Here is a 25,160-nt window from a genome sequence, read left to right as displayed (position 1 = left end):
AGAAATGAGCCAACACAGGGTGACCAGATGTTAGTATTGGAAAATGCCCGGCTCAAATGTATTGGAAGTAAGATGATCAGATGTCCCATTTTTAGAGACAGTCCCATATTTAAGCCTTCCTTCAGGTTTTCTGGCTTTTTTCTTAAAAATCGGCAAATTGTCCCGTATATCCTGTCCCCCATTCCATCAGTATTGATGGGTCCTGCTACTGGCCAACTCCGTGCCAGCTCTTGGTCAGAAGGGCTCTGTCCTGTTTCTGGCTGGCACTGCCTAAGTGCTGTAAGCTGTAGAGTCTGGTGTGTGCAGGCAGGCACTTGGCAGTGGCTGATAATTTGTCACCTCTGCTGCCCTCCCATCAGCCCTTTGTTTTCCCCCTCACTGTCATCTCTCTGCTATGACCTTTCGCCACCCAACCCCGCTGTTCTTCCATATCCCCCCGGCAGTGTGCATCCAACTCCTAGTACTGTGAGAACAAACCCCTAGTCAGAGTGCTCAGCTCACTAACAGTCTGGCTAGCAGGCTCCTTCCTTCCTCCACTATCTCTGGCAGGGCCCAGGGCCCTGGGAAAGCCCAAAATCCTCCAGCCTGGGGCACTGGCCAGGAAAGAGCCAAGCCCTGTATGTGCCAAAGCTCTGCACAGCACTGGCACTGTGGTGCTGGAGGGCGAGTTCCAGCCTGTTCGCACCCCAAAACTGCAGGCTCCACAGCAGCCCCCCAAGCAGGGGCGTAGCATCATCTTCACAAACTCCCAGCCCCCACCTTGGGTCCTGTCCCAAGGAGCGAGGAGCTGCTCCATCACATAGGTACCCTACCAACACACACCTCTGGGTGAGTTGGATGAAGACCCTGCAGTCAGGTTCCCTGGTGGACTGTGCAACCTTAGGGTTTAACCTCTTCCTGACTGCTCTGTAGTGGGAGACAGGCGGCAGCTGGGTTACAGCAGCAGCCAGCAGCAGTGTGGAGGTGTTGTTTGCCTTTTGACTCTTTGCAGGTAGGAAGGGACAAGCTGCATCCAGCCACAGGGAAGGGGAGGGAGAAAAGATGTGCTCTGCAAAGATACCAGGTCATCCCCTCCCACCCTCATCCGCTGTGCTGGAAGTATCTCCTGTCCCTTACCTCCCACACAGGGCAGAAAGCTGCTTCTGGCCATATTCTGGTGCAAACCTGATGGAAATCTAGAGAGGGCATGTGACCTTGTGTGCTCCATTCCATATTGCCTCAGGAAAATGTGGCATCAGATGCCAGGAGATGTGGGTCTCAGCCAGGCATACAGGGTAGAGAGCATGGAGTGGATTTGTTAACATAAGAGTGAAAAGCCTTCTAACTTGCCAGACCTGTTAACATAACTGTGACTGGGTGGGCCTCACCACCACAGACGCCTTCTGCTGGACACTCTGGGAATTAGCTCTTCAGTCCTTGCGTGCCCCCTTTTCGCCAGTGTCTCACCCATGGTTGCCAGTTTTTTTCCCTTCACCTCTGAGTACTGCCCTGCCACAGTCCTCCCCCTCAGAAAACCCCCAGCACTCTATATCCACCTTGCTTCAGTGACCCACTGCCAGTCATCATCTGTCCCCTTTCCTCAGGGCAAACTGCAGTCTGAAATGGCCACTCATCATTGGCCATGGGTGTAGACCTGCTGCTTTTGCATCTCCTGGCTGCCTCTCTGCAGACCTAGTAGTCTCAGGCCTTGCAGCCTGGGAGTTTGCCTGGCCAGATTTTCCCCAGCCTTGCCTGCCTTCTCCCAGCCCTGCTCCAAGTCCGGACACCTCTAGCTTCCCTGGCAGCTAAGTCCCTCCTGCTCCACAGCAAGAGCAAGTCTATCTCCATCCCTCCAGGAGCCCTTTTTTATACAGCCTCAGATGGACCCTAATTGGCAATATCAGCCTCAGCTGTGGGCTTTGCTCTCAGCCCTTTCCCAGAGCTAGGTTTTACACGTAAAGGGCCAGATGCCCCATCACAATAACATTGACCTGTGTGAAAGAGTCATTATTAATGAAACCATTCAACAGGCATGTACCAACTCTGAATGTATTAACAAAAACAGTTGTGCATTGTTGCCTGATCTAAGATTACGTTTTAATTTAACCACCTTTAGGGTTGGCAGGTTCTTTGTCCCAGGATCAGGCCCAATATTCAATTATTCTACGGTTGGAAACCCTGATATGCACAGTTGCAACACTCACACTATAGAAACTCTTGTATATTTGTATAGTTTATTAATGCAGTTAGCACAGTCACGAACACCCCAATTTAATAAGATAGGGAACACACATCCATATTTCCATATACTTACCTCATTCCTTTTAGAACAATCTTAAGTATTAGCCCATCATCTTTCTCATTACTTTCACCTTCCCCATCATCACCAGGGGTCATCATTCTGGCCCTTCCAAGGACTTACATCTTCTTCTTCCTGTCGCCCCGTGGCTGGGGTCCCACTTTTATACAATGTGACACTGACATGTTTGATACATATTCAGTAGGGAATGTTTCTAAGACTGAAGTGTTCTTTTCCTATAGGTCAACTTTATTATCCTATACATCAATTTGTTACAATAGGACTTTGTGGTCATTTATCACATCCTGTATCCTGATTCCTTCAGCTCAGCCTGAACCAGTTATTTTGGGACTTTGTATATGACAATGCAACTGCTGAGCCTGAGGGTATTTTCCCTACCATCCTATGAGGGTGAAAGGTCCCTGACATAAGTTTCCCTTTTTGCTCTAAATAAGCTATGATCTGTGTCTGGGTGAGATCAGTGTCTCAACCATAGAAACCTGCTCTACTTAGCTTCTGCTGATCTTATAAATGGCCTTTAGCAGATTTCTTGCATTACTGCTCTTAACTATTACCTCTGTGCTAAATCTACCCATTAATATATTAATGAATTAATCTAAATCAACACAACCGTATTATTAAAATGATAGGCAAGCAACTTGATAGGCTACATCATTACTATGTTTACTGGACCTTAGTTTAAAATTGCTTTAAATTTAACATTTCATTAGTTTGTTGCTGAAGATTACAAAATCACATCACTAAAAAAATCCATTCATAGATGTTTACATGCACAATCTGAGTATTCAGCTTTATCCTTAAACACTTGGATCTTCAGACATATCTCTATTTATAAAAATATTTTTACTGCAGGACAACAAAGTGACATCATCAAACCACTATGCATCCCGCTGCTCTCCTCCACCCTCAGCCATTCAGCCTCCTCCTTTATTCCTTGCCAGTTCTCTGGGGAGGCAGGCACCACACGGCCTCTCCTTCCCCTCTTCCCAGTGCTCAGGTGCTTGGTGCGCAGGCACTTGGCTCACACTCCAGGCGGAGAAGACGCACGTGCAGCAGCTGCTGCTGGCCACACACTGGCCCCTGTGCCCCACTCCTCAGCTGGAGTGGCCCAGCTAGCTCCAGCTGCCTGAGTCCCAGCTCTAGCGCCATTGGTTCAGGGGGATGGGACAGGGAGGCAACTATTGTTCCCACGTGATGTGGGGAGTGGAAGTAGAGGGGGAGAGCAGAAGCAGTTGGGCCCTGGCTTGGTAGCAGGTGTTCCGTGGGGCTGGGCAGACGGGAGAAGGGGCTGCCTAAACATAATGATGAGTAACCCAGATTACCCCACTGATCTCTCTTCCAAATCTGGTTCTCAGTACGGTGGGGGTGCATAAAGCTGGGGTTTCCCCCATGGTTCTGTGTCTCTCCATTGTGCCTTGTTTGCACAGAGCATGTCCCAGCCCCATGGCGGGAGCTTACTTGCCAGCTGGAAGGGCACAGCTGGAGCACTACCACACAGTAAAGATGGGAAATAACCAGGCACAAAAGTGGACAGCAAGAGGGTGGTTGGTGAGCGTAGCAAGCAGGGGGCACAGCCCCCTAGTAGTTTTTTAAGTCAATTATTCAAAAGACCACCCTTTTGCTAAAATACACATTTCCCCGGAACCCGGGATCAGCTGGGGAGTCCCTAGCTAACCCTGGGCTCCTAGTGGCATGCAGTGTAGCATGGAGTCCGAGGTCAGTGGGGTACTGTGACTAGTCAATTATCCACATTTTAACATCCTTAGTAGGGAAGGGACAGATTGCAATCTATGTGACTGATCATAACAGAAGCATGAAACGTGCTGTCAGAAGTAGGGATGTAATAGTGTAGCCGATTAAACTATAAGCAAAGGCTCACCATCGGGGCAGATGAGGATTTTGCAGGGCCCGGAGCAGCACAATTTTGCGGGGCCCCCCTTTGACACAGCGCATGTGCGGTGGCACCACGGTGCATGCGCGGGGCTTCTTGAAGCGCGGGGCCCGGGGCGGTCGCCCCGCTCGCCCTGCCCTATATCCGCCCCTGCTCACCATCACCACCACTACCCACCTCCCTGCCGCAGCTCTGCCAGGACATTTTTTAGTGCACTGGCCAGCAGCCTGGCTCACACCGGGTCCCAGGAGCTACCCCTGCTGCAGCTCTGAATGCAAAGTAATTTAGGAGCCAGTGCGCAGGAGGCCTGGTTCAGTTCCAGCTCACACCGGATCCAAGACCTACCCCTGCTGCAGCTCTGCATTAAGAGTATTTTAGGAGCTAGGGGCAGGCAGCCTGGCTCAGTCCTGGCTTGTGCCGAGTCCCAGGAGCTACCCCAGCTGCAACTCTGCAATAACATGCACATAGCTCCCAGGACTGAGCTAGACTGCCTACCCGCCGGCTCCTAAGTTACTTTTCATTCAGAGCCACAGCGGGGGTAGTTCTCAGAACTGAGCCAGGCAGCCTGCCTTCTGGCTCCTAAATTACTTTCCCTGCAGAGCCACAGTGGGGGTAGCTCCTGGAGCTGGTGTGAGCCAGGCTGCCTGCCTACCAGCTCCTAAAATACGTTGCATGCAGAGCTGCAGCGGGGGTAGCTCCCGGGGCCCAGCACAAGCCAGGACGGAGTGCTTGCAATGCTAACCCTTATCAATGAATCGTATAGTCAATAAAATTTTGGTCGACTATACACAATTAACAAATTACACACTTCTTAACATCCCTAGTCAGAAGTCTTAAAAGAGCAACACTGATGGACACGACTACAGAACCCAAATCACCAAAAAAGAAAATTGACCTTTTGCTGGTAGCTTCTGAGCCTGATAATGAAAATGAACGTGCATTAGTCTGCACAGCTTTGGACTGTTACCAAGCAGAACCCGTCATCAACATGGAGGTGTGTCCTTTTGAATGGTGATCAGCGCATGAAAGGATTACACATGTTTCACTTAAATGGTACATAAATACCTTACGGCGAACACCTGTTCTCACTTTCAGATGACATTGTAAAAAAGCAGGCAGCATTAGCTTCCTGCAAATGTAAACAAACATGTTTGAGTGATTTTGCTGAACAAGAGGTAGGACTGAGTGGACTTGTAGGCTCTTCAGTTTTACATTGCTTTATTTTGAGTGCAGTTATGTAAAAAAAATTATATCTGTAAGTTGTACTTTTATGATCGAGCTTGTTCTACAGTACTTTCATGGGGTGAACTGAAAAATACAATATGTATCTTTTTTACTGTGCATATAGTTGTAATAAAATTAACATTGAGTGTCTGTGGTACACTGTTTTCTATGTTGTAATTGAAATCAATATATGTGAAAATGTAGAAAACATCCACAACAATTTAGATAAATGGTATTCTATTATTGTTTAACAGTGTGATTAAAACTGCAGTGAATCACAATTTTTTTTAAATCTCATGATTAATTGTGATTACTTTTTTAAATCATTTGACACTGAGATGCAGCAGTCTTTTACCAGGGCAAGGTTCTTCCTTTCCCACATCTGTTTATCAGCACTTTGTAGAAACTGGCAGAGATTTGCTGTCAGTTTGGATTTCTTTTCCGGTTAACACAAGAACTCCTGGGAACTGACTATGATCTCTCCTTTCACTTTGGGAAGAATCAGATTTACTGAGTGCCTGTGATTCATGTACTGATGATCACTTGCCATTAGAAAGCCACTTGTTTAAAAACCCCTTTTTGGCTCACTGCATTTTTACTGGCTTTGGTCAAAGTAACACAACAAAAAAGGACTATGGAGGCTTTGCTTTATGTATCTCTTAGGTGAATTGGTTGTAGAAATTTGGGACACCTAGAAGAAGAGAAGCCACTGGAGAATCCAGATATCAGATGGAGTAAAACCAGAAGTCTTTGGATAGCTGTGTGTTTCAACAGCTGCTCCCTTTTAACCTCAACAAACTGTGTGAAATCTCTTCCCCTTCTCTCTCTCTCTCTCTCTCTCTCTGATTTAAAAATGTTGTAAATGATTGTTTTCAGTTTGTCACGGTTGTGGTGGTTATGCCTATCTACCTTTTACTAAAGAACCTGAGCTCCCAAACAAGCACCTCCCTCTCCCTTCCATTTGTAGAAAAGTGCAGAACACATAGAGTTAGAAATAAAGCTTGGAATCTCTCCAGAAATGCTGTTCTCATATTATTTCAGCACTTCCTATCTTAAATCAGACTTTGAAAAGGAAAAAAATACAAGAAGTTAGCAAGACTTTTTGATCCTTGACAATTGTTCTCTTTGCATTTGTTCTCAGACGAGGGGTAACTTACTTTATCCAGACCGGTTTGCCCATCACTGTTTGAGTAGTACATTTAATATGATAGTCCTGTTTGCTAATGATCAAACTTGACAAGCAAAAAAGGTTCCCTGCTATTTATCTAAAGAAACATGAGCTAGGCAAGGTTGTTGTTAGCATGCAGAAAGTAATTTCACAGCCTCTGGGAGGATTTAATCAAGCCTTGTATACTGATTGAGATGCACTGTTCGAAAGAGGGGAATCTGATTAACGAAATAAAAATTCTAGAGTGTTTTCCATGCAAACATTCATCAGGATATCTTATATAATTACATAGCCAGTAAATCAACACGGTGTGTAAATGCTTCAGTCATGGTGTAAATATCTTAATGACTGAAACATCTTTAGACATGAATAATTTATATCTGTATGATTCATTTTTCATACCCATGGTTTACTTCAACATGATAAACTAATCCTTCTCTGTCAGGGGATATGCAGTTGATTATCCTTTCCAGATTTCTCTTTCTTGCATTTGTTTTTCTCTATTAGACACACTCCATTGCTTTTCTTCTTCGTTTTCTAATGTAGCTGTTTTATTTATTCACCTTGTCTACTGTAGTTTAGTTTACCTTCCCAGTACATCTCAAGAGACATGTAGAAATGCAGCCAGGGCATAAGCTGATTTTTCCTCTCACAAGTAGCTTTTACAATAATTGCAGCTGTATCTTGAGACATTGACTGATTATCACCAAATGACATTAGTACTTCTTATTTCTTTGCCATTGTAGAAGAGATGTACGTTATGGGAAGTATTGTCTAGTGATAGGCCAATGCCAGGTTAACATTTATCACTTGCAGCCTCTTTATCAGTACAGCACTTTACTACAATATTTTAACAAAAAGGCTTGCTTCTTCACAGAGTACCATACAATACTGATGCTCAGCTAACTTGTTTGTAATTCTAAATATCAGTGGAAAAAATCGGCTGAAAAAATGGCAACAGCGGAGAGCCAGGAGCTCATTAGTTCTTGTCTTTACAGAGGACACCATCTTTTGCAATAGGCAAGTCAGATAGGGGGAAATGTTTCAGAAGGATACTTCTGGATGCCTCTGTTTTGGGGAACTCCACTTGAGATGTTTTTGGCCTGATTTTTGGAGTTGCTGAGTGCCTGTTATTTTAATTGATTTCAGTAATGTATATACATGCCTGGCACCTCTGAAAACCAGGTGTCTTAGTTGGGCACAAAATCGAGGCACCCCAAATGAGTGGAAATGTTAGCCTTAATTTCTCTGACTGGATTTTCTGTCTGCAAGAAAGAGAGGATAATCGCCATCTACTTCATAGGCAGCAATGTGAAAAATAATTAGCTAAAACCTTTCAACTGATGAACAATTCCTTTCTGCTCTATAATCCTTTTCATTCTTTTGTACTCATTATGAGGACAGCCCCACTTCCATAACTTAATATTTGCAGTTCTGTTTATTTGCTTTATACACTGCGTTTTCCCTGTATTTATAGTTTGTGACAATAAGAATGTGAACTGGTTCCCGTTCAGTGTTTTTTCTTGGCTGCTTGTTGACTTGCTATTTTTGGCTTTTTCTTGGATAGTTCCTTCTCCTTGTCCAGGATAAGGATGCCAGTTGGAGTTGTCTCTAGAATCACTCCATTACATTCTTCCTATTCTGCAGTATACCATTTTCTATCATACTATATGTATTGGAAATAGATGACAGATTCTTTAAGATTCAATAAAAAAAAACCTCATGTCCTCTTTACCTGTTTCCTACCTAGTTTAAATTTCAGCTAATAAACACTCTCAGTTTCAGTTCCAGCAGCTTATGTGGAGGCCATCCCATCTAAACATTTGCTTCTCCTCACAGCAGGCATCCCATTGTTCTGTGAACCAAAACTAGTACTTACATCCATTAAGTTTCCTGCAGTGTTAATATTCTCCTTTCTCCACTGATGCTGAGCACTGGGAAGACTTCTGAAAAGATCTAGTTACTTTGTCTGAGTTTTCAGTTGTCTTTTTATATCCCTGAAATGCACTTTCATTTTATCAAAGCTCCCTTCACTTGTCTCATTTGTAGCTTGAATGTCAATAGTTGACAGGGATTCTCCAGTTATTTTTCACTCTCATTATCACATGCTTTATCTTGGCATTCATGAGGCAAAGTACCGTCTTTTTCCATTGATCTGGGTAACAGATATTTTGGGCTTAGTTCCTCAACACAGAGTCTCTAATTAGATTCATTTGCTTCTTTCTTTCTTTCTTTCTTTCTTTCTTTCTTTCTTTCTTTCTTTCTTTCTTTCTTTCTTTCTTTCTTTCTTTCTTTCTTTCTTTCTTTCTTTCTTTCTTTCTTTCTTTCTTTCTTTCTTTCTTTCTTTCTTTCTTTCTTTCTTTCTTTCTTTCTATTTATTTGGTGCTTTCTTCTTGGCCAGTTATTGAGTTGCTATCTTTGAACTGTTCTTTTTCTTTATTAGTGACAGGGTATGTATGGCAGGTATCACTTGAATTACAACAGACAGTTCTCTCTTCTGCTTTTCATACTATTTCTAGTAGCCATTTCTAATAGCCAGGATGGGTAGGAATGGTATCCCTGGTCTCTGTTTGTCAGAAGCTGGAAATGGGTGACAGGGGAGGGATCACTTGAGGATTACCTGTTCTGTTCAGTCCCTCTGGGGCATCTGACATTGGCCTTTGGCAGAAGACAGGATATTCAGTGGTGGATTTAGAGTTAGTGGGGCTCTATGCTCAGCTTCGTTTTTGGGGTCCCCCTAGGAACCCAGCCAAGAAAAAGACCATTCACTCTTCCTGCGCCTCCCATATTTCATTGTTTTTACTTCATCCTCTTCCTATATTATAAGTAAAAAGAAGTAAATGAAAATAAAGTGAGGTACTTTGTTTGTTTTTTGTAGTCTAACTCTTTTTTTCATAGACCATTTGAAAATTGCTGAGTATCTCAGTGGACCACTTAATGATCTTTCCAATTATTGTTTGAACCATTAGCTAACTATTGTAAATAGCTTTGGATAAGCATTTTATTTTAAAAAAATAACTTTTTCTCAGTCCACTTGAATGGTGTTCTCGGAGCACAGATGGGAACTTCTGGTCTAGATGAAAGCTTGTATTTTCATTAAGCTAACATGAAAAATATGTAAAAATAAAATGTATAGATGACGTATGAATGGACAAATAAAAGTTAACTTCTTCTGAAGAAACATATTTTTCAATTTGAAAATAATATTCTGATAACTCTCTTTTCTACACTTTTTCTTTACAAAATCATCAATTAAGTCATTGTAAATAATATTTTATAAAGAAGCACTTTCAATTGTCAATATTGCTGAACTTGTCAACTGTTCCTGACTCATCATATTCACAAATAATTTTTAATTCATTTCAATACAGAAAAAGATGGTTCACCAGAAGCATTTGTGACAGATATTGTTTAAAATATTTTCAGAATGGATTCTACATTTGAAAAGGTTGCCACCGGCACCACATGTGGTATGCTCTGAGTCACTGAGCATTGGGCACGGAGAGGAAGCATGACACAGAGCCCCCAGCCCTGCCCCTTCCACCTAAAGTCTCCCTTCCCCCCCTTTCTGGGGGGCATGGAGCCAGACCCGCCTCATCTTGCCTAGGGGCCCTGCCATTCTGTCAGCCTCCTGTCTCTTGAGCTTCAAAAGCAAAATATCACAGTTCTAGAAACCAAACTGCTCTCACTTTCATTCACTCCGCACTCAAAATATAGGCCCCTTGTTAATTTTTTAAACTCCATAATTGCTCTCTCTGGAACTCTGCTGTCCAATGTGTATTTCCTGTTTGTGGCCTAGATAAATACACTTGTAGAGATTTTCTGTGCACCTGAAATATGAAAATGGCACAAATACCAAATTGGTGTAATACTGAAATATTCTTTTTGGTCTAATTTTAACAGATTCAGTAGCAACAGCATCTGGACCATTGCTAGTTGAAGTTGCCAAAACTCCTGGTGCTGCTCTTGGGGTTGCACTAACTACCTCGATGTGCTGTAACAAACAGGTCATTGTCATAGACAAAATCAAATCTGCAAGCATAGCAGACAGGTGAGTGCTACAGAGGACCCTACATTATAGGATTACACATCCATTTAATATCAGTATTTTTGTTGTTGTTTATAGTAACTTTGCTTGGAATTTGAGATGAATTTGACTGAAGAAGATGTTGTCTGTGTTGTTAGAGTTTAAAACGAATCCATCTTGGCAGACAGTTTGTCCATACTATAGAGCTTTTAAAAAGTTTCTAAGACACCATTTTACTTTTGCTCATTCACACAGCACCAAACTACGGTAAAATCAAACCAACTCCCAACAATACCCTATGTCATCCCATAAACAAACACTGTCTCCACTTTATGGTATGTCTGAACATGTTTGTTTATGCTGTGCTGCACAGTAATTTGAAGGTTTGCTGGGGTGGGAGATATTTAAAAATATAATGCTGCAGCAGCAATTAGCTTTAAAAATAAGTACCCTGATAGAATTCTTAAAGTAAATCCCAGAGTATGAAACATTTGTCAAAGCAAGTAAATTTTGAGACTTAGCAACCGTGAAGTGCTCTTTAAGGGTACCTGGTTGATTCTTTTGGCACAGTGAAATGGAACTCCCTTATTTTTTTCTTTTTTATATTTTAGAATACCACTGAGGTATTAGAAAGACTGGCTTCTGTATTTTAGAGATATTTTATAAAGAAAATCTCTTTTTCAGCTCCATTTGAAAAATTCCCACATAGTGAGATGAAATTACACTTACAAACAAGGGGAAAAAAATTAGATATTTTCCCTCAGATGATGTAACTTCTATACTGAAGCTGTGGGATCTTTTTTTTAATTTACTTAAAATATTGTGTTTCAGCAGCAAATTTCTCCTGCATGTCGCCAGTCACCCTTCCTTGTAATCTCCCTTTGACAATGGTGCTGTTAGTAGCACCCACTTGTAACAGTGAGTCTACAGCTCCACTGTGGGCTTGACCCTACAGTAGAACCTTTGAGAGTGACGGCCATTGATCCAGAGATGTTCTCCAGCTCAATGGTGCAGGATGCTTTAATTTTCTCCCTCTGTTTTCTCCCATTCCACAGGGGGTAACCAATTAAAGGAGCTGTCCACTTGACTGGTACGTCGGGATGCTGTGTTTGCATTTCTCAACTCATCCAGTAGCCAGTCTCTTGAGTGCAGCAAGATGTAGCATCTAGCCCCCTCCCCACCCCGCTCCTTGAGTCACCATGCCAGCCCTGGTTTCATTATTTGTTTGACTACCGCATAATTTCATCATCATTGACAGATTTTGTACTAATAAATGTTTAACTATGAATAACTCAAAAAATGATGAACTGGGTGCTTGTGTGAGGGATATGAGCAGGCTTGCTGAGTCTCCTTAAGTTCTTCTCATTTATTCTGCTGCCATTCACACATATATTACTAGTTAACTAGTACCCCGTTCCAGTTGTGTGAGTGACGTCTTGACATATACTGTGTTTGCTGACTTGTATTTAAGATTTGTACTAATAGACTTAAAGTTTGGCCAGGGACAATCCTTATAAAAAATACAAAGTTTTTCTCTTAAAAATGAAGTATCATAATTGTCATGACCAATTTGAAGGCTACAAAACTCATAATCTAATCAAAGAGCAAACTTTATCATACTGAGTTTTTTTCCCTTTGTATAGATGTGGTGCACTACATGCAGGAGACCATATTCTGTCCATTGATGGTACCAGCATGGAGTATTGTACGTTGGCAGAAGCAACACAGTTCTTGGCTAATACAGCAGACAATGTGAAACTTGAGATCCTTCCTCACCATCAGACTCGATTAGCATTGAAGGGACCAGAACATGGTAAGGGAATTTGTGGCCCTGGACCGCACTTCCTCTTTCTTGCATCTTCATAGCTACTACCATCGCTGCAAAATGGGGAAAAGATATTAAGGCAATTTTCTCTGTAACCTCTCTTTTCAGCTCTCCAGATTATGCTTCTGAAATCCCTTTGCCAGTTGCCTACTCTACTCTCTGTTTACCTCGATCTAGCCTCAGAAATTCCTAAAAATAAGGAGAGAATGTTTTGCTGATTGTACCTCTGTATAATTCCAGTCATAAAAAAGAGTTGGTGGTTATGCCTTAAGTATATGAAAAAAACAAACAAATAATGAATTATACTCAGAATAGCTTCACAAAATGGAAACAATATGGATCATTACCAACTTTTTAAAAATTTTCACTTTGAAGAGTATTATAAATGCCCATAGATTCACCTGCTTTCTGTCATTCCTGATAAGTTCTTGAGACTCATCTCTCAGTACTTCCAAAACACTGAATTTCTCTTTTAAATAACATTGTCATTGAGATGCCATCCTTCTCAAGGGAGCTTTTCAAATTACTCTGCTACTCAATTTGATATTTAAAAATTGTAATGTTTGTTTATGGACACTTCTCCATAGTCCCTACTCTAGTTCAGTTTGCTGTTTCCTGATATTATATTATAATTCCATGCTACATAGTCCTAATATTATATTCTAGAGGGGCAATAATTATAAATCTAAACATTTAACAATCTTAACAAATAATAATAATAAATCTAAACACTTTAAGTTGTGAGGAACAAATTATGGGGAGTCACTTCCACTTGGGGGAATCACATTTTTAATACATTGATATGTTATCCCTACAATAGCACTGTTTTGAAATAGCACCATAATGCGATTCTGCAAATGAAGCGTGGGATATTTAAATCCCGGCTTCATTTGCCATTTCTAATGTCTTCATTTGTATCCCACTCTCGAAAGAGGGTGCAAGTGTAGACATACCCTTACAGACTATGCAACATCATGAGGCAAAGATGTCATATGTGGCTGTTTTGTAGCTGTTTGAAATTCCCTTTGAGGAGGAAGTGGCTCTTTTCTGTTAAAAGTTGAGAACCATGGCCAAATGATTTTATTCAGTAGCAATCTGGTTGTATAGCTGATTACAGTTTGCTTTTAAGACAATGCTAAAATAACCACTGACCTTCAAGGCTTCTGTTATACAGGTTGAAACTCTCTAGTCGAACACTCTCTGGTTTGGCAATATCCATCGTCCAATATGATTTTACTTAGCTGGATGTGCACTTATCATGGGCATGGCCAAGTTTCCTGTGGTTCCATAAATTATTTTTTACAGCCACCAGTGCTGGCGCTCAGTGTTCTGTACTGTTGTTTAACTCTAATTTAACCCCAAATGTCTTCTAAGAGCCCAGTAAGCAGTGGAAGTGTTGGTAATGCTGCTTGACAAAATTGACCTCCTGTGGTCTGGCACATTCTCTGGTTCAGCACCATTCAGGTCCTGAGGGTGCCGGACTAGAGAGGGTTCAATCTGTATACCAATCCCCTTCATCTAGCACAACTACAATCTGGAAGCCAGTATAGCTGTTTTGTTATATATGGGCATTAAGCTTTGTGAAATGACATCAGGAGGATTCAGTGATGTGCATACAATGGTGTCTTTCTATAGGTGCTCTCGCTAGACAGATGCCTTAAGTTAACCAGAAGAGCCCAAATGTTTTGAGTATAGACTCCCAGATGGTGTTACTTAAAAATCACAGTCTACTTAGAGGAAACATGCTTTATGGAAACAAATGTACTCTTAGGAACAGTCCTTCATTGGCTAAGAGATGGACTGGATGATATGAGTGCTTTGCACCACCCTCTTCTATGATTCTATGAACTGTTGAATCATTAAGGCTCTCGCCGTTGAATGCTATTTGCCCTAGAACATGTTCTGAATTATGAGCTGGCAAAAAACAAAAACAAAAAACCCTCAACCAACCCAAAACAAAACTAAAGTAAAAAAATCTAAAGAGAGTGAATGGAAGAATAGAGGATTGAGGCCCTCCTCCCCCAAAAAGCGCAAGAGATCCTGTTTTTAAGGGTTTTTTCTTTTATATTGGAATGCCAGGCTCATTCCTTTGTCTACTGTTGTCCCATGAAATTTATTGCAATGTTAAGAAATCCTAGACTGTCATAACTCAGTCAATTACTAATATACATGCTATAGGTTTATACAGAATTCTTGTTGAACTGGAATAATCATTCCACAAGATATGGAAACTTAATTTGTATCGACTTTCCACCTCACAGGACACTTTATACCTGTCTGCAGCATAAAAGAAAAAAAAACAAATGCGCCAGATAATTTCCTGCTGGAAGCAGCCTTTTTAATTAAACAGGGCTCATACCAACCTGAACATAATGAAAATCTGCCTCACTGCATTATTCTTATCAGATTTTAATTTTTACACTATGGTTAAAATTCACACATTGACATAGATTATCAGCAGAAGAATCAGATGAATTTGAAAAGATATGATAGGAATCTAGAGTAGGTTTGATTCATTAAAACAAAATATTGAAATAGATTGTTACTAGGACTGCTGGGGTTTTCCTGGCCACATATCCTGTTTGCTGTATACATTTTTGTAAACTTCTTCACAGTTATGTCTATTAGAATTAGATTGGTGAGCTGTTCAGGCCAGTGGTATAGCTAGGACAGGAAAAGTGGGTGGGCCCCGCTTTCAGATAGGCAGGAAGTGATGGGGGCAGCACGAGGAATGGAGCGCCCAGGGGGAAGGAATGATCAGGGGCAGGAAGGATCAGATATGCAGGTGGGATCTAGTGTCCTGTAGAGAGGGGCATGAGGGATTCAGTGCCATGGGAAGGGGGCAGGAGGGATCTGATGCTCTGGGAGGGGCAAAAAGGGGAGGAAATGCAAGAGGGATCCAGTGCCCTGGCAAAATGGGGGAAGAGGGATGGGGAACCCAAGGCACACTGGCTGTACCCCTGGAGCAGAGGGGGGCTCCACCGGGGCTGAAGCACTGCCCACCCCTCCCAAACACAGTTCGGTTTCTGCCCCAATACTAGCCCTGCCCAGACATACCCAATGAGGCATGCCCTTAAGGAGCCAGCACTGGGGCTGGAGACCAGGGCAGGAGCACGCAATGCTGGCAGGAGAGCTATGTGACCAGGCTGGAGGACAACCAACTAGTGTCAGGAGTCCCAACCTGTGGATTCAGCCCGGATTTGTGTAGGCCTGGATGCTAAGTGGATGCTGGATGCCATGGCCCACATAGGCCCACCCATCGCTATGCCCCTGGTTCAGGCATTGGTCTATTGGACTTTGAAGTGAGGCTGAGTGGTTCTGTCCAGGATCTGAATGTCCTAATTTTAGTGCCTTATGACAGTTTATAAAGAGGTTTTGGCAAAATATTTTCTTTAAGTCAAATACATTCCTTTCCTTTTACCTTTCCTCACTCACCCTTCGTTGTAATGAAACATTCCACTGGGCTTAGAGGAGGGAGGGGTGCATTTTTATTGAGATAAGGAAGGATTTAATGTATTCAACCAAGTGAGAGATCCTGTTTTTTCTATCATATAAAATGGAGAAAAACTATAGCTGTTCCTCTGGCATGTAGTTGGGCCTTGGTCCAAATGCAGCGCATAGTGCTTAACATTACAGCCCCGATCTCCCCTCATCTTTAAATATGAAATTGAAGCTAATAGGGAATACAGGTCATGCTTAATTTGTGCTAGGGTTTGCTGGTGCTGAGCCCTGGCAACTCTAAGTGTGGCAGTTTATAGCCCCAGCATCTTGGGGAATTCTGTGCCAGTTATGAAAGTTAAAAAAATTGTTTGAGCCTGACACCTAATTATTTGAGCCACAGCACCTTTCTCTTTACAAATTAATCACTGACAACAGGTCACAACACACTGTGTTTCATCTTGTTCAGAGTGAACAGACCATGAAGCATCTAGAGTTGCATCTCCATACTAAAAACGAGGGTAGCTATTTATCTGTATAATTGTGTATAGTTTAGGAGCAGCCTCTCTGGCTTTTGGCAAATTAATCAACGTGTCATTGCCTTCTCCCCTACCATCTTTTTCATGACAAATTTTAGCCGCCGCCCCCCCCCCTCCCATTTTGCTCAAACCTGAGTAGGAATCAAATATCATCTTAATTTTAATCTGGAAATTTTTAATTTTATGGTCACCCTGCAAAATCATAAATGGTGACTTTGGACTTTTGTTTTGTCTTTATTTATCAGACCCTAAGATAGGATTTTTGTGCTGATGGCTGAGTGAAGTAGTTTATTGCCCAGGGTGATATAATGCCAATGATGGATGCTGGCAAAATTAAAATGTCAACATAGAAAATCGAAATGACTGACACGTAAACCACTTCAAATCATTGTGGGAAATGTGATTTATAGTCCCTTTTTATTTTCTTAATATATACAAGTCCTGCTAATGCTAGTGGAGATTTGCAAATCTGTAATTACTAGTCATATATCATACATCTCAATAATGTCGACTCAAGTATTTTTCTAAAAAGTTTTTAATCTTCACTCTTAAGGCCAGAAGGAAATTAGAAATTGATTCAGTACTTATCTTTTTAAAAAAGCTATAAGAAGCATTATTTCCGGGAAGATGAAAGGTTTCCATCCCTGAAGTTGGTCACAGTGTTTGCAGATCACCAAAAAAAGGGACAAAGCCATATTAATTTCTACCCCCTTTTCAAACTGCTTTTATTTTTGTTATTTTTTATTTATGCAATTCAGTTACCTCTCCCTCTTCTCTGGTCCCTTTTTGTTTTCTTATTTCCTGTCATCCCTTCATATGGGCAGTGAAGGTTCAAAGGAGCAACAGGCAACTTACCTGGGATTCCTGTGCCAACAACCACAGCAGCCTCCTCACCTACCACCATTATAACACCTACCACCCTGACCATTGCAGGATGCCAGCCTTGAAATTCCAGAAAACGCCTCCTCAAAAAAACCTTCGTAATGTTCCATGCTTTTTCCTGCTGACATATATATATTTTTCTTCTTCTTCCTCTCACTCTTCTCTTGTTTCAGTTGCACTTTAAAGATGTGGGTGTTGCACTTGAATGATGACATGGTTATTTCTGACAAATTATGCCCTTTTTTTTTTGACGGGACAGCCTTTGTAGATTGGAAAAGGCTTGAAAATTTTCATGTACCTGGTTTTTCAACCATATTTCTAGATCAATAGGTTTGAGCACCTTATGTGCAGCATAATCTTTGAATACAAAGAATGGCTTACAGATTTTATGTCAGAAATCACCTAATAAAAATGCATTTCTAGAATCAGTATCCAGAAACCTTGATTTATGTTGATTCATGGGTGTGTATCAAAAATATTTATTGTATGTACTTTGCTTAAAGTATATAGTACATATTTTTATTTTTCTGTCTACAGTGTCTTAGCTAGTTCCTAGTTCCTTTTATACCTCACATGGTGTTGAAATTCTGGCTATGCTATTATCTAGGGTCATACCTAAAAATGTATATGTGTCTTCGTTACTAGATTCACAAACCATTTTTGAGCACCATACGCGCAGATTCATGTTGCTGCTCTGTTCCTTGTTCTAAAGTTCTATGTGCCAAGTGTCCAATTTTTTACAGCAGCTTTGGTGTCTTCATCCTTCTCCCCTACCTCCATGAGTGCATACAGCCTGAGTTCCCTGAACATGGGGACTTTACCTCGTAGTCTCTACTCCACCAGCCCACGCGGAACAATGATGAGGCGACGACTGAAAAAGAAGGACTTCAAAAGCTCATGTAGGTAGTAATAGCTGTCATTTGCAACAAACGGGCTGGGGAAACAAGATGAGAGAAATGTTTACTGCAGTTTTACTTTAGTAAATGTATTGAAGAGGAGTTGTCAGGAGAGGGGAAGTAGTTTAGATGTTGTTCCATTTGGTGAGCAGTACTCAGCAATGTGCACTGTTAGTATCCAACACTAAAATGTGTTGATTACTTCTAGTTTGTGTAACCCATAATTAAAGATATATATTATTTTAGTGTAGTTTGCTTCAGTGCTCTCTGGATGAGTATGCAATACTAATTTTGGATGCCCCTTCCCCTAGTATTTAAACATAGTTGGGTGAATTTATCCATTCAACTTGTACAATCATTACAGTCGGCATAAAATATATACACCATTTTATTATACCAGTTGCTCTGGCTAATAGCCAAAAATAGACCTATCCTCCATGAACTTATCTAATAATTTTTGGAACCCACTTATGCTTTTGGCCTTCACAACATCCCATGGCAAAAAGTTCTACAGGTTGACTTGCGATGCATGAAATACTTTCATCTGAAGAAGTGGGCTGTGCCCATGAAAGCTCATGATACCATCTACATGTTTTATTAGTCTATAAAGTGCTACCAGACAATTTGTTGTTTTTTAAGTTTATCCCATAGGCTACGTCTAGACTACATCCCTTTTTCGTAAAAGGAATGTGAATTAGATGTATCGCAATTGCTAATGAAGCAGGGATTTAAATATCCCCCGCTTCATTAGCATAAAAATGGCTGCCGCTTTTTTTCCGCACGGAGCTTTGTCGGATAAGGGATCTTTCGGAAAAGGCTTTATTTTCCTCAAGATCAGCGTCTAGACTGGCGCTTTTTTCCAACAAAGCTCCCGTGTGCTATCCACTTCAAGATCCCTTTCTTGAGTGGAAACAGCTATTAAACCCCGTCATTTAGTGTGTACAGTTGGAATTATGTTTTCCAATGTGCTTTTCTTCACATTTTTCAATTCATCTTCCATTTTGTTGTCAGTCACATAGCTTAGTGAGATCACTTAGTAATTCTTTGCAGTCAGCTTTGAACTTAACTATTTTGAGTTACTTTGTATTGTCTGCAGATTTTGACCACCTCACTGTTTATTCCATCTTCCAGTTCTTTAGTGAATATGTTGAACAACACCGGCCCCAGAACAGATCCTTGAGTGACCACACTATTTATCTCTTTCACTATTGTGAAAATTGACCACTAATTCTTACCCTTTATTTCTTTTTTTTTTAACCTATTACCAGTGCATGAGAGGATCTTCACTCTTATCCTGTAACTGTTTAGCTTCCTTAAGAGCTTTTGGTGTGGGACTTTGTCAAAGGCTTTCAGAAAAGCCAAGTACATTGTATCAACAGGATCACACTTGTCCCCTGGCTTGTTGACGCCCTCAAAGATTTCTAATAAGATTGGTGAGGCACGATTTCTCTTTATAAAAGTTGTGTTGATTTCCCCTCCCCCACCCCCACCCAAACATATTGTGTTCAATTACATGTCTGAATGTTCTGGGTTTTACTATAATTTTAACTAACTCTCAGTGTACTCAGTCACTGGCCTATAATTGCCTCTGGAGTCTTTTTTTTTATTATTATTAATTTTATATTCACTATCCTCTAGTGGTACAGAGGCTGATTTAACAGATAGGTTACATATGATAGTTTATTGCTTTATGATATCATATGTGAGTTCCATAAGAACTCTTGGATGAATGCCATCCCAGCTAGTCCTGGGATATTATTGCTGTTTATCAAGTTGTTCCAAAACAAGTTCTGCTAACACCTCAATCTGGGAAAGTTCCTCAGATATGTCACCTAAAAAGAATGGCTCAGGGGTGATAATCTCCCTCACATCCTCTGCAAAGAAGGCCAGTACAAAGTATTGATTTTGCTTCTCTGCAATGGCCTTGTCTTTTTGAGTGCTCCTTTAGTACTTGGGTTGTCCAGGGATTGTCCAGAAGCCTTTGGTATGAGTCTTTATTATAAATTTTATTATAAATTTTAAATAGTTTCCATGCAGGCATTTCACTCTTGTCATTGTTCCTTTTAATTTCTGTTTAACTAGCTTTCTCAATTTTGTGTAGTTCCCCTTTATTAAGTTAAATGCTATTGTGATAGGGTTTTTTGGTATTTACTGCCCTATTTAGATACGTTAGACTTAATTACATAATAGTCACTATTACAGAATGGTTCAGCTGTTTCGCCTGTTGGACCAGATCCTGGACTTCACTTCAAACTAAATCAAAAATTGATTCTCCCCTTCTGGGTTACAGAACAAGCTTCTGTAAGAAGCAGGGATGAATGTGTCCAGAAATTTTATCTTTGCATCCTGTCCTGAGATAACATGTGTCCCAGCTGATATGGGTGTAGTCCTCCATTATTATTGAGTTTTCTATTTTTATAGTCTCTCTGATCTCCCTGGGCATTTCATAATAAAGAGGTACCTGATACATTGAGCAGAGGGACCATTTTTATATAATTATTTTGCTAATTCAGGCCCACTTTCAGTAGTGTGAATCTGTCTTTCATTCTGAGAGTTTTTGGACATTCTCCTACAATTGGATATAATAATAATGGAGATTGCCTATCTCCTAGAACTGGAAGGGACCTTGAAAGGTCATTGAGTCTAGTCCCCTGCCTGATGAATTTTTGCCCCAAATCCCTAAATGGCCTCTACAAGGATTGAACTCACAACCCTGGGTTTAGCAGGCCAATGCTCAAACCACTGAGCTATCCCCTCCCCCTGCATGGAGTCCCACTGATTTGAATTGGGCTCTGCAAATATGTGGCCCACGTGGAGTACTGCTGAGGTCACTGGGGCTGTGTCTACATTGGCACCCCTTTCCGGAAAAGGGATGCTAATGTAGCACTGTGGAATAGGCAAATCCGCGGGGGATTTAAATATCCCCTGCAGTATTTGCATTAACATGGCTGCCGCTTTTTTCTGGCTTGGAGATAAGCCGGAGAAAAGCACCAGTCTAGACGTGATTCTCCGGAAAATAAAGCCTTTTCCGGAGGATCTCTTTCAAGCACTATTCCAAAGTGCTACATTAGCATACCTTTTCCGGAAGGGATGCCAGTGTAGACACAGCCTGGGTGTTCTGCTCGGCTCAGCTTGTGGGTAGAGGGCATTAGTCAGAGAAGAATTTTCACTTGTTGGCCAAGTTTCTCTTGTGGATGGGAATTGTGGGATTCCACAACATGCTCTCAAAAATTTGCAAATCACAGTAAATGTGTCAATACAAATCATCTCTGATTTTTGTTGGAAATAACAAATAAGTCCATGTGAGATTAAGGGGTTTGGTTTTTGTTTTATTTGCCTAGTCCTTTAGCAGTGCAACTCTTTTCACACAGTGGATCCAATACATTTTACATACTATCTGCTAATATATCCTTTCAGATTATTAGAAGATATTGTGCCAATTCATACTATGGCATTGATACAATTGAGTATCATAATGTATGAATCTCATTCTCTCTCTACACATGCAGAAAGGTAGAGGGATTATTATACAAATACTAATTGATTTAGAAAGGAATAAAAGTAAAATACTGCCTAAGGCAAAAATATTTCCTGAGATGGTGGTAGCCTGTCGACAGTGGTCATTCTCTGTGGCTGAAGAAACTGTTGTTAACTGAGGCAATTTTATTACCAGCATTGCCTCTGGAGACAGTCGCTGTTTGTTTGTGTGATATTTTTATATTCTATTTAATAACCATAAGTCTTTGAGGCAGATTCTCTCCTGTACAGAGGACCAACATAAAAGGACAAACGTGGCACATGGGCAGGGCTCGGCCCAGCTGATTTTTACCTTTTAATCACATACAAACTACAACATCTAAGAATTGCTGGTGCATTAAGGAGAAATTAGAGTTGCAGCCACCCCAGGAAGTGATATTAAATCTCATGCTTCAAGTCTTAAAACAATCCCTAGAGATTAGGATAGCATCTAAAGTGAGTAGAGGGAGGCAAATTACCCACATCTGTTCATTGTGGGATTCTTACACCTTCCACTGAAGCATGAGGGATGGTGTAGACGGAGCTTGGTCCTGCCTTGAGGGCGGGGGGCTGGACTCGATGACCTCTTGAGGTCCCTTCCAGTCCTATTATTCTATGATTCTATGATTCTTTCTGATGCTGGCTGTTGTGACAGACAGGATATTGCACTGACTAGAGGGACCTAGGGTATGATTCAGTATGGCAATTCTGATGTCCCTCAGAAATGGCCAATTCCACTGCCAAGCAGAAGAATTTGGGCAAGCCTGCCATCTCTGTGTGAGAGATTGGGGTGGACAATAATTTTTGACCAAGGGCCACTTCAGAAGGGGCAGAGCCAGAACACTTCTGTGCTTCCCCACCCACAGACCCTGATCTAAACAGTGTTTGGTCCTGCCATAAGGGCAGGAGACTGGACTTGATGACCTCTCAAGGTCCCCTTCCGTTCTAGTGTTCTATGAATCTATGATTCTGTATCAGAGGCAGCAAAGGGGGGGGCGGGGGAGAGCTGATGTTGGGGGGAGCTGGCTTAACAGCTGTTTCCTCTGGCACCGTCTCTGCAGGAGAATGGGGTGGCAGAGGCACACTGGGAAAATGCACGAGTGAGGACTGAAGCAATACCTGCTCGTGCTGGTCTGACTGCTGTGCCTCTGCCTTTGAAATGTAGCAAGAGCCCCATAGGGGTCAGTGGGAACACGGGGCAAGCCGGGACTCAAGCAGTCTCCGCACGTCTGGAATTCCCTGCTATGCCACATCTATCTTTTAAATGTAGTAAGAACCACAGAAGGCTCTTAATACATTTACAAAGCAGAGGTGAAGACGAGCTAGTGAATATCCTGCCCCACCCCTTATCGACTAATTGAGTAGTCGATGAAAATTCCATCGACTACTCGATTAGCTGATCAATTGAAATTGAACATCCCTAGTGCACATAAAATTCATTCTACACATGGACCTAAAAATACTATCTTCTGGTGCCTGTCCCTCCCCTCCACTTGTCTGCCCTTCTGCTTTACCCCCACGATCCCTTGGCACCAGCACCTTCCCTTACCCCTTCACCTTCCTAGTGCCTCCCTCTTCCCTCACTGCCCCTGCCCTCCTTGCCCTCTTTCTCCCTGGTGCCCATCCCTTCACCACTCTTGGCCTCAGTTCACCTCATGCCCCTCTTTACCCTCACACATGACACACTCCATCCACTACCTTCCTCGTTCCCACCCCTCCTTTCAACCCCTCTTCTCCTGGCACCCTCTCCTCCCCTCTCCTCTGGCTCTCTCTTGCCCCCATTGCTCCTTCCCTCTCCTCTCCCAGCATCACCCTTTCCCCTCCCTTCTCTCACCCCCACTGACACCTTCCCTTCCTTCCCCCCTCCTCTTTTCCTTGTTGTCTCCTCTTGGCCCCCTGGCATTTGTCTCTCCTCCATCCTGCCCCTTGGTGCCTTCTCCTTTCTTCTACTGCCTTCTCCTCAGCACAACCCTCTTCCCCTCTTCACCTTCTTTCCCTTCAGTTCTCCCCCTGCCCTTTCCCTAACTTTCTACCTTTGCAGTGGAAAGTAGTTTGTAGGGGCTGGATCCGGGGCTATTTTTTAGTACCGCAGTCCTGGCCCCAAAAGCTCACGTATCTCCGACCCCAGCTGCTCTTGGGGTGGGACCGCGTGCCAGGAGTGGAGCAGAGGCTGCCCACGGTGCTATTTTTAGTACTGTGGTCGCGGTTCCCATGGGTGGACCCAGCTCCAGCTGGAATAAAGCAGCAGCTGCATGTGGCCCGTTCCAACTGGGGGAGCCTCACTGCAACAGCCTCACCTTAGGTACCCTGGCTCCAGGCTGAGCAAAAGGGCAGCCGCCCGCCACCAAGAACCCACCAGGCCACTGGCTGCAGGTACCACTCCCCTTCCCTTGCAGCAAGACGGGGAGAAGTGAGTGCTGCTGCGTGGCTCTTAAAATGACATGGGAGGACCTACAATTTTTAGTTCACGCTCATGCAGGCACATAGCTTAGAGGAAACACAGGTTGGCTCTAAGTGTTGCATCCCTAGGTCTTGATTGGCTTGGGGGCGAGGGAGTGGCAGGACCTCCATAGGCCAGATCAACCCACTTAGCAGATTAATCCATTCTGTAGAAGCACTTTTGCCCACCCCTGGTCTAGCCCATCCCTGATAGATGTCTATCTAACCTGATCTTAAATATCTCCAGAGATGGAGATTCTACAGCCTTCTTGGGCAATTTATTCCAGTGTTTAACTACCCTGACAGTTAGGAATTTTTTTCCTAAAGTCCAACCTAAACCTCCCTTGCTGCAATTTAAGCCCATTGCTTCCTGTCCTGTCATCAGAGGCCAAGGAGAACAATTTTTCCTCCCTCCTCCTTGTAACACCCTTTTAGATACTTGAAAACTGCTATCATGTCTCCTCTCAGTGTTCTCTTTTCTAAACTAAACAAGCCTCAATCCTTTTCAGCAGTACAGCTTCCTAGACAAGAAGCAGCAAGAGGGGTTGAAGTGAGTAGTCTAAGCCTATGCTTATCGGGTAGTCGACTAGTTTACTAATTGCGTACATCCCTAATGTGCACCAATATGGAGGTGTGTGGTGAGGATGAGGTCAAGGGGTTCAATGTGGTAGGAGACTGAGGGGTAGGGCAGATGGTTGGAATGTGTGGGGTGGGGGGGATAAGGGCTCTGGCTGGGGATGTGGGCTCTGAGGTGATGTTGCCCCAGGGCTGCAGCAGGAAGAGAGGACTTCCCTCAGCACTCTCTCATCACAGCAGCTCAGAGCTGGGTGAGAGGCTCCTGTACCCAGCCATGGCTGCTCCAGCTGGGCTGGGTCAGGGAAGAGGTGCCTCTCCATGGTCATGTTCGTGGCAGCCCTGGTGGGGCTGGGCTAGACTGGACTGCATTGTGCGGGGGGCGGATCTGTGCAGTCCTTGATAGCCTTCTGCATGGCTGTGCAGCTTAGAGGGAACTAAGA

The 25,160-nt window shown here is 42.6% G+C and overlaps 1 protein-coding gene across 14 annotated transcripts in view; it reads left to right on the top strand.

Moving 5' to 3' along the window:
* GRIP1 (glutamate receptor interacting protein 1) overlaps positions 1–25,160 on the top strand; it is a 509,665-nt gene that overhangs the window by 420,389 nt on the left and 64,116 nt on the right. For 5 of the 14 annotated variants that reach the window (XM_075931263.2, XM_075931223.2, XM_075931239.2 and 2 more), the window contains exons 8-11: positions 10,486–10,633; positions 12,253–12,422; positions 17,236–17,391; positions 18,037–18,192. In XM_075931263.2, coding sequence (XP_075787378.1) covers positions 10,486–10,633; positions 12,253–12,422; positions 17,236–17,391; positions 18,037–18,192 — 630 coding nt within the window. The remainder of the gene's footprint in view (positions 1–10,485; positions 10,634–12,252; positions 12,423–17,235; positions 17,392–18,036; positions 18,193–25,160) is intronic. The other 9 variants (XM_075931230.2, XM_075931244.2, XM_075931322.2 and 6 more) reach the window with 3 other exon arrangements.

This window comes from Pelodiscus sinensis, chromosome 1, assembly GCF_052426305.1.
Source record: "Pelodiscus sinensis isolate ZL-2025 chromosome 1, ASM5242630v1, whole genome shotgun sequence".
Lineage (NCBI taxonomy): Eukaryota > Metazoa > Chordata > Testudines > Trionychidae > Pelodiscus > Pelodiscus sinensis.
The sequence above is the reverse complement of the archived record's forward strand: the minus strand, read 5'-3'. Positions and strand labels throughout refer to the sequence as shown.